A 9,671-nucleotide genomic window follows, 5' to 3' on the forward strand; every position below is an offset into this window, starting at 1 on the left:
CATTTAAATGAATACTCGCGAAAGTCTTAGATCTCAGATCTGATAGATGTTATTTATTTGTCATTACTGAATTATAAGGTACTCGACCTTAAGCTGAGTCATTATGTTGGAATGAGTTAGTCCGGGTCCAATTATCCTTATAATTTGTTCGTTATTATCTTTTTTTTAAGCATTAAAAGCATATGATATGGGTTTAGCTGTAATATAGTTCTTAAATATTTAATAACTGACCTACCTCTATGATCATTTTTCTTCAAATCCGATCAACTATATATATATATATTAAAATCAACTATATATATATATATATATATAGTTGATTGGATTTGAAGATTCGGATTCTATATATAGATTCAAGTAATTTAATACTCATTTAATAAATTATACATATTTAATCAATGAATAACCGAAAACAAATTTTCATAATAAACCCATAATTTAATTAATTATCTTTTTAATAATAATATATTTATGCTTGATTAAAAAATATTATATAACACAGTGAAACCGTTTAGGATATTGTTTTATAATAAAACTGAGATTCTAGAACAGCTTTACGGATTTTGTATAAATATCTGGATGTTTTTTTAATGAAAATTATACAAAATGACGGGGACAATTTTGAGATTTTTTACCAAAAAAAAAAAAAAAATTATAACTTTTTGTTGATCATATTAAGTAAATCGTGATTAAAGTACGACATATAATATGTTTGGTGAAATTAAATAAATGAAAATGTCTTTTCGCATACAAATTATTCCTAAGCCTCTTTCTTAATACAAACTAAATTATATCATGTTCGTAAATATTTATTCACACAATCTTAAATAATAAATGTACTTACATATGTACAGTACTAAAGCTATTTACACATTAAAAATATAGGCAGGTTATTGTTAATTATGTAATATATCACAGAGCTATGTATAAGAAAAACTTAAAAATAATAGATTAATAAAATTATAAATTAAATATATGAAAAAATATATACTATTACAAAAACCAAGGTGGTCTTTAACAAGACTAATTCGTTATTGTAGTGTGACAGATAGACTAATATTATCTGGTATACATATGTGTGGACATTAGATAAAAAACTGCTTTGTGAGTTGGGCATAAGGCGTGATTTCTTCTAAGGGATTTATCCTAGCCTTTCTTTGCTTCGATCGGCAAAAAACTGGTCTGTCATTTGTCATATAAATATATTTTTTTCGTCCGGAGATCGAACTTCATCACTATTGATCAATCAATCAGCCTTCAACATTATATACCAGCTGTTTTGTTGTATGTATTCATTATATGAAATATTAAGTATTTTAAGTTAATTGCAATTGTATTGGTTCAAAGCGCTCATTTATATTATTTATATTTGGTATAAAATCATTTGCCGTAAACGTATGTCACAACCTGATCTGAATTTTCGGTCACTTCACTGATGTCTTCTCTGTCTATTTGTTGAAGGACCATTCTTTTTTGTGATTTAGTTTTATTCACATTATAATATCTTAGAACTACGAAATAATCACTGTAGTCACTCGAGTTCTCTTTATAAGAATAATCACTCGACGTTTCTTCGCTGGTAACGTTAATTTTTTCAACTTTGATCAAGTAATCGGATGTCTCTTCACTGGAACTGAAAAAGTTACTAAGATCGTAGAAACTATCCTCTGTTGATTGAAAATTTTCAGATTCTTTATCCGTGTTAAGCTGTGTTGTTTCATATTCATTGGTTATTTCTCCGTTTGTATAATTCTCTGTATATTCAATAACATTTGTTGTAGAATGGTTATAGGGAATATTTTTTTGATCGTCAGTTGTGATTTCTACTAATATCGTTGATGTCTCTTGAGTGTAATCTTCGGATACATCAAACATGTCGTCTTTTAAACCATTGTTAGTAACAGCGGTGCTTTGCGAACTGTCATCACTATCAGCACTTCTAGTCGTTTGCTCAATATCTTCGTTTTCGCCATTGCTTTCAACATTTAGCAGAGCATCATATAAAAAATCTATACCAGTCCCTGAACTTAAAACGTCCACTTCGTTATTTTCAGTTCTGTTGAAGCCTTTTTTGGTTAGTTCTTCATCGACTTGCTGCGATATGTCCTCAGTGTAGTTTTTGGGTGGAATCCAATCATATTCAGGATCTATTTGTCCTATTTTCATAGAAATAGTTGTATTTTCAGGATTTTCTGTAGTAGAAAGTTCCACGGTTGTTAATGTATTATTAATTTCATCTTTAAACACATTCTGTTTTGTATATTTCGCTATTTTCGGTCCAAGGATGGTCTCCACGTAGTTGTAAAGTTTCTTACATTTGTCAACAGTATTCACATCGTTTGAGCTGCCCCATATTATTAAACCAGATGCTTTCGACTGGTACAATGTGCTGAGAGCTACTGATAGGTCTTCCTGAAATGTAAGGGAAAATTTTATTAATTTGTTAATTAAAAGAACATAATTTTTCAAATATTTCTTTGGAAGCACACCTGTTTCATAAAACCAGCATCGCGGTATCTAAACCAGAAATATGGCAACACTGGAGTGTTTTTGAATCTCACTCTGACGCTCTCTTTCACTCTCCCATTAATAAGCGAAGAGAGCTGAGTAGAGGAGAGTGAGACGGAGCTGTATATTGAAGGGAAGATGGCAGTGCTTTCTGCCCAGAGCCAATAGATACTAGAAATATAAAGTTAAAATACTTTTAACTTCCAATGTCCGTTAAGCGTTTTTATTCAATGTAATTATTTAGCCACTTTATATAACATATAACATAATATAGCCAATAACTGACAGGTTTTGAAGTACATATCTTTACACACATTCACTACATCTGAATTTTTATTATGAATATATATTTAAATGTCCTATTCATTTGTTTTATTTTCAAGTTCTAACTACGGAGTCGATTGTTGTAAATTTTTTCACAGCAAATAATGGCATGAATCTTCCAATTTTTAAGATCACAAAGTCACGATCACCACTAAGCATATTTCAATTCTGTTAGTTTTGACTCAGACGTCATTTAAATATCGTAATTACTGTAGATTTTGTTTCAAAGTAGTTTTTATTGTGAAGGAATAAAGTTATTTAGATGATCTACTTAAATTATATAGAATGTTGACTATGGAATAATTTTTGTGGTTTACGCTTGTATTAAGGATTACCTATCGTTTTCTTCTGGAACATTCTTCGCGCATGTTTCCTTCATATTATTGCTGGCCATGTTGAAACAGTGTGGAAATCCGTAGTAGCCCCATAAGGCTTTGGGTCGCATTTGCTTTGCTATCGATAGAGTCGTCTGCATAAACCTTCTGGCTGCTGCCTCGAATCTTTGGGTAGCCTGGAAAAAATAATCACTAATTCTTTTATTAAAGAACTTGTGTTTTAACTCAAAGGGGAATTATGGTATTAATGTAGGTGTAATCTACGTAGGCGGGACCTGTGTCATGTCAGATATATTTTTCTTCTATTTTTTACGATTTATAAGTCTTAATTATTGTTAAACAACATAATATGTCCCATATTTGAGAACGTAACAATCAAATTTGCCTTAAATTTCACCCAATGCTGACGGCTAATACAAAGTGGAAATCTGGTATGGGCGTGACAAGTACGAATTACACAAAAAACAAAAATATTATTCCTCTCAAATTTGTAATATTTCTAAATTAAAATCAAATTTAAAAGAAAAAAAATTGTAAATCAAAGTCATGAACGTTACACGACGAAGACGCATTTTAATTGAGCCCTCAGATTGTGACTGCCCTAATTATGGAATGACTATACAATTACAGACTGATGGCTCCTAGATGACGCCGCAATAAACTCGTACTAAGAAATAATAATTGTATGTCTTCTTTTAAAATTTATCCGCTTAAAAAAATTCGAGGACCGGCAAAAAATTACATGAAAAAATATATAAAAACTATGTAAGAAAATGAAGAAATGAGAAGTATTTTATAATTTATCACCTATGAGCTACAGAAACAAGGAAAAATCAAAAATGTTTATGTTGTTCATAAAAACTATGAATGCTATGCATATTTTTGGAAGTTAAATTTCACCTGTGCCTGTATCCATGTCTTTGGCCACCACCAGTGCAATTGCTTTTCAATCTCGATTGAAACATCCTTGTAAGGAACGAGTACTCCGAAATTTTGTCGAAAAACCGGTCTCCACGACTCGAAGTCAATTATACCGATTCCTGGAATATAAATTATTATATTATAGCTCTATTCTGGCCTATATTTAGAGTTAAATTAAAGTAAAGACTCTTTTTAACTGAAGGAGAAATAAATAGTTTTAAAATTCACAAGGCATTTGTTTTAGAAATGTGCAACTGTTTCTTAGCTGCTTGGATTGAAACGATATATGTGTTCATTAGTTTTCACAGTCCGATTTATATTATAGTTTTGCACATGTGTGCATGTATTTGTATAGTGAAAATTACAATGGAACTAGCATTTTTAAGAATATAGGTAATAAAGAATATGAAAATTTTCAAATTTATTTTGTTGCCTTGATTAGTTATATTTTTTAACTTTATTTGAAATAAAATACTATTATGAAGTGTCTGCATTTTTAATATTTGTTTTATATTAAAAGAAATAAAATTAAAGCGACGTCGTCACGATCTTTTCGTACACATAAAAAACAAAATAGCAGCAAGCTTATCGAAAATAAATAAGACAAAACAGTGTTTCAACTTCTCATTTATACGAGAAAATTACACTCGCGTGGTTTTTATTTGATTGATTTAATCATACATAGAATATACTCTTCATATTTTCCTTATAAAATTTCTGTACTAAAGTAAGCTGTTTGAATGTTAAGTTTCTGTTTACAAATTCATTCTATGGATACAAAATTAAAGATTTCTAATAGATTAAAGTTATCCACTTGTATATCATTGATTGATTTGGACGAGAAAAATACTTTGTTTTCGTTAGTTCATGTAGTTTTTTTTTATCAAGTATATAAAATATAAAAAAAAAATTCTTAGACAAAGCGTTCGTCAGTAGCAGTTATACCAGAAAATAATCAATAACAAAACATTGTTGCAGAAACGCTTCGATTATTATACGAAGGTTATTACTGACCTAGGTTTATAAAATGATTATTATATAACGTATATTTTATAATAAAATTTTGTTAGGACAGCTAAAAAATATCTCAGACAGGATATTCGAGCCGGGTCGCTATGTAAGATTACATTGGTATTTTAAAATGTTTTACATACATTCAGAGGATTCTGTCTATCAGCGCTCTAATTTTGGGTCATTTGGAATAAAAAATAACTTTAATAAAATTAGGTTATATTACAGGCCCTCAAATCCAAACTTTAACTTTGAAAAACAACTATGTAGTTATTACTGAATGTGTAATTTTTGGATGGAATTTTTTTCATGTAATGTTAATAGAGACTAATGGTAAATAGAGCAAATGTCTGAAAATATTTATTTTACTATGGGAATATATTAATACGTCTGATTAATTTCTGAGAACCTCAAGGTTTCTCGTGAACTGATATATATTGTTACGAAGCTCTGATAACAAAATAAGATAAAGGATTTATGTGAATAAAAAGACTATGATGTTAGAGTTTTGCGTTTTGCCTTTTGCTGTTACTTTTGGCTTTGTTATAATGTGTTTATTATTTTATTAGTTATTTTGTGGGTAGAAATGTGATAAATATACTGACCATCAAATTTCGGATCGGGTATGGTTTGATTTAAATCAATTCTAAAAGCATCTATATGTTCTTCCAAGTTGCCCTCCTGAGGTACACCTCCGTTTCTCAATCTGTATTTTCCACTGGATTCATTTTTAAAAATCGCCGGAAAATCTCCTGGTTCATATAGAATAGTGATTTTTTCTCCATTAAATCTGTCTCCATCATTCTGTATTATCCCGAATTTTTCGTACAAGTTGTTGAATAGTATTTTTTTGGAAGTGCACTGCATCGTCGGAACGTTCCAGTAGACCCTAAAGTCTTTTTTGATATCTTTAACATTCTGCTGTGGCGTATCCGACTCCGGCATTTCAACTACATAATAGTTACTGAAACAAAAAATGATTAAGAAAATAAGGCAGTTATACACTACAAAGACAATGGATGAAACATGTAGATATTTTTACTGAGTTATTTAAAAAAATATATATTCTTAGTTTTGAATAGTGAAACTATCTTTTCGGTGAAGGTAACTCACATTTTACTTAGAAAACTCGAATCGTTTAAGGAAATATGTGAATAATTGAGACCAAATATTTCTAACTAAGCTATAAGTAAGAACTTTTTCATTCAAATATATATATAAAGGTGTTAAAATTTTAGTTTTATTATACATTTTAGTTAAAAAAATTCATATCAACCTTAAATTATAAACCGTCTGATGTTATTTTGTAAATAAGTCACAAGCAGAAATCAAAATAACAAAATTTTTGCAAAATCAGCGTAGCTGGAAATACCCTGACAACAAAACCCAACATGAAGTCAAAGTTAACAAAGTATAATCAAAATATTTGAATGAAAGCAATAAAGTTGTTATACATCAATAAGGGCTTCGGTCATTCGTTGTCTCTATAAAAGATAAACAAAAGAAAATACGCTCTCGCTATACTTAACATTTACAAAGGATTTTTTTTGAAGATTTAGTCTTAATATATTGATTATTATCTACATCTCGTACATGCCATATATATTGGTATGTGATATAGTTCCATAAATTTCCTACGTTATAAAAATATTACCATAACACTATTGTTGTTACAACCTTGACATTTCAAGAGCACAGTTCAACAACCGGTCATTACGTCATTTGAATAAGGCTTGGTGCATGACAGGCCATTATTCACGTGTGTTTCGTGTTTACCCTTATAATAAGCATGCTCTTTTTATTAGATATTTCTTTGATAAAACGCTTCTTATCCAACAGTGAGGCTAACGATAAGCGAGTTATGTTTTAATGAATGTGAGCGTTTGTGTTTTTTTGTTAAGTCATAAAATTGGACATCAAAACCAAAATTTTCCTATCTTAAATAATGATTGAGTATTTTTTTTTTATGAGTAAAAATTATATTAAAAAATATGCTGATTTTATAGATAGATACTATTCGCTAAAAATTTGGTTAACTATTTGGATTCAATGTTAAATGTGCTTTAGTACAATGAAGAATATGTGTAGAGATATTATATATGTATATATTAATGACGTAACAAATATATATATATATATATATATTTGCAATGTTTTACGAGTGTCCGATTTCTATCTGTACAGAGTTCACGTATTTGCATCATCGACATTTTTCAATATGAATACCTTAGTACTATTAGAAAAACAAAACAAATTCTCATAACAGCACAATATTTTTTAATCAATAAACATTGCAATAAATTGAAAATCATCTTGAATACTAAACCAGTTATGTTGTGTAACTTTCAGTGGTGTATCCTCGACTATATATATTTTTAAGTACAAGTTGTGTCTGGACTTAAGTACATCATTACAACGGTTGATAAAAGACTATTGTAATTTCACTTTCAATTGAATTACCGGTGTTATACTGATAGTGCTGGATGTCGAGCAGATTAATGTTGACTCACGGATGTTTTTTATATACTTAAGAATATAATAAATAAGTTAAAACCACTGTCTTCTCAACTGAAACATCAATAGATGTATTGCTTGCTATTCTAATAGCCCTTCATAGATCTCTTGCTTTATATATATGTATGAAATAAGCATAATTTGTGATTTTTTTTTTAAATAAACGCATACTAAGTAACAGTAACGACTTATACGAAGTAATTTAGTGCATTTTCTATGTTTGGTCGTAAATAAAAACCTTTTTTTATCGTGCTGATATCACCTTATAAACTAAAGTTGTTTAGTTTGACATCTTGGTCGTAATTAGTCACTAGGAATGATAACAGTCGTTTATAAGTAGGTTAGTATACCTAAGTATTTTAAATGAAGAAAAAAATTGATTTAAATGAATTTTATATGTAATTTATTTTTGTTAATGAATGCAATCGTTCGCGTGTTACGCTTACTATTCATTCAATTATTAATTAATTTAATACATTTATAAAAAATATTATTTATAATAAAAAAAATTGTTAATAAACTTAAATGAAGCGATCGCGGCTTACGATACGTGTCTTTGTTTTGTTGTCACCATAAAAAATAAATATTAAGCGAAATGAAAACACGCGGAAATAAAAGACAACTATAAATATACGGAATCTTTGTTGGCACATGATCGTAGCGTCAATGAACTTTGTGTGTTTGCGAAATATTTTAAACGCAGTTTTAATATATATATATATATTTTTTTAAAGTATATTTTTTTTAATAGTTTATATTTTTAGACCGACAAATATAGACGCCATTTAAATGCCAATAAATGTCGCGTTTATTTTTGTACGACAGCTATCCGTATATAGATATTATAGCCTTAAATATTTTTTGAATCGTATTTTTTTTATACAAAAAAAATATTATTGACTATCGAAAGTACCGTTGTTATATAAATAATAAAATAATATTCTAAAAAATTTTCTTAGATTTTCTCCCTAAATTAAGATTATATTTATTTAATGTATTTTGGAAATAGTTTGTCATACAATATGTAGAGTTCGTTATTTCTGTTAAAAATTCTAATAATAAACAACTCATAACGAATAAAACACAATTAAATCTGTTCAGATGTAATCCGAGATCTCGTCTCGTTGTCACTATCATTGCTTGTAACTTAAGTAACATAACTCAATACACAAATATATCATGAAAATTAAAATAGTTTAATAATATTGCATCAATTCCTATTACTTTTCATACGGGTTTATAAATTAATATAATTTTAAATATTTTATCCCTTAATATATAAGAAAAAAATATATATATATAAAATAGTAATTAATTAATACAAAAAAAACCGCTTTAACGTATGAGTATGAATATGAGCTATTAAATCAGTCGTGATAGATATAAAAATGTATATTAATTGATTAATTTAAAATGACACAATAAATAACAAGACAATCCGGAAGGCACGACTAGTTACTTATAAATAACGAGGGTAAGTTAGCTTAGTAAATATATTTCAAGGTTACAAAAATATGTACTGCTATTTCGTTGTATATGCCGAAATTTACTACAAATATAAATGAAAAAGTGCTTTATAATTTCGTATAGAAATACGATAATATTGTATTAATATTAATATTTACCTTACAACTTCAGATTTCACAGCACAACATACAAACATAAGTAATATATAATACATTTTTAACACAATATCAACCTTCATATCAGACTGTGTTGCCACTCATCATTTCTATAATCGTTTTATTTGTTCACTGTCTTATTTTTTTAATATATTATTTTGTTAAACATATATTTATGTTAACGAGTACTTAACGTGTAACGCGTCCGCCCTTTGCTTGGCGACTACGTTGTGATCTCACTCCACATGCATTAAAATACAGAGTTAAATCGTGATCCAAGAGCTGTTTTTTTTTTTTACTCAGAATATAACGTGGATAGAATTTAATTACTTTCATATGGAATTTGGATATTTATTATTTTTTTGTTTTATACCAACAGTGGTATTGAAATTTGTATCTGTACTTTGAGTTAATTAGAATTTTTGTTATATAAACA

The 9,671-nt window shown here is 28.4% G+C and overlaps 1 protein-coding gene across 1 annotated transcript; it reads right to left on the bottom strand.

Annotated features, from left to right (window-relative positions):
• Nucleotides 1-788: 788 nt before the first annotated feature.
• LOC116773599 (hyaluronidase-like) lies at nt 789-9,466 on the bottom strand. The gene is made up of 6 exons (XM_061528702.1): nt 9,239-9,466; nt 5,705-6,063; nt 4,068-4,207; nt 3,168-3,343; nt 2,490-2,679; nt 789-2,412 (listed from the first exon to the last, which is right to left on the bottom strand). The coding sequence occupies exons 1-6, from the start codon at nt 9,316-9,318 to the stop codon at nt 1,381-1,383; spliced, it is 1,977 nt and encodes a 658-aa protein (XP_061384686.1). The 5' UTR covers nt 9,319-9,466; the 3' UTR covers nt 789-1,380.
• Nucleotides 9,467-9,671: the final 205 nt, after the last annotated feature.

Source organism: Danaus plexippus (genome assembly GCF_018135715.1).
Source record: "Danaus plexippus chromosome 22 unlocalized genomic scaffold, MEX_DaPlex mxdp_27, whole genome shotgun sequence".
NCBI classification, from domain to species: Eukaryota; Metazoa; Arthropoda; class Insecta; order Lepidoptera; family Nymphalidae; genus Danaus; species Danaus plexippus.

Excerpts from the sequence above, each read along its gene's own strand:
- LOC116773599 (XM_061528702.1), bottom strand. The coding sequence starts at position 9,318 with ATGAAGGTTGATATTGTGTTAAAAATGTATTATATATTACTTATGTTT. Across the intron at positions 3,344-4,067 it reads AGACATGGATACAGGCACAG|GCTACCCAAAGATTCGAGGC; the intron begins GTGAAATTTAAC and ends TATTTTTTCCAG. Across the intron at positions 2,413-2,489 it reads ATGCTGGTTTTATGAAACAG|GAAGACCTATCAGTAGCTCT; the intron begins GTGTGCTTCCAA and ends CTTACATTTCAG.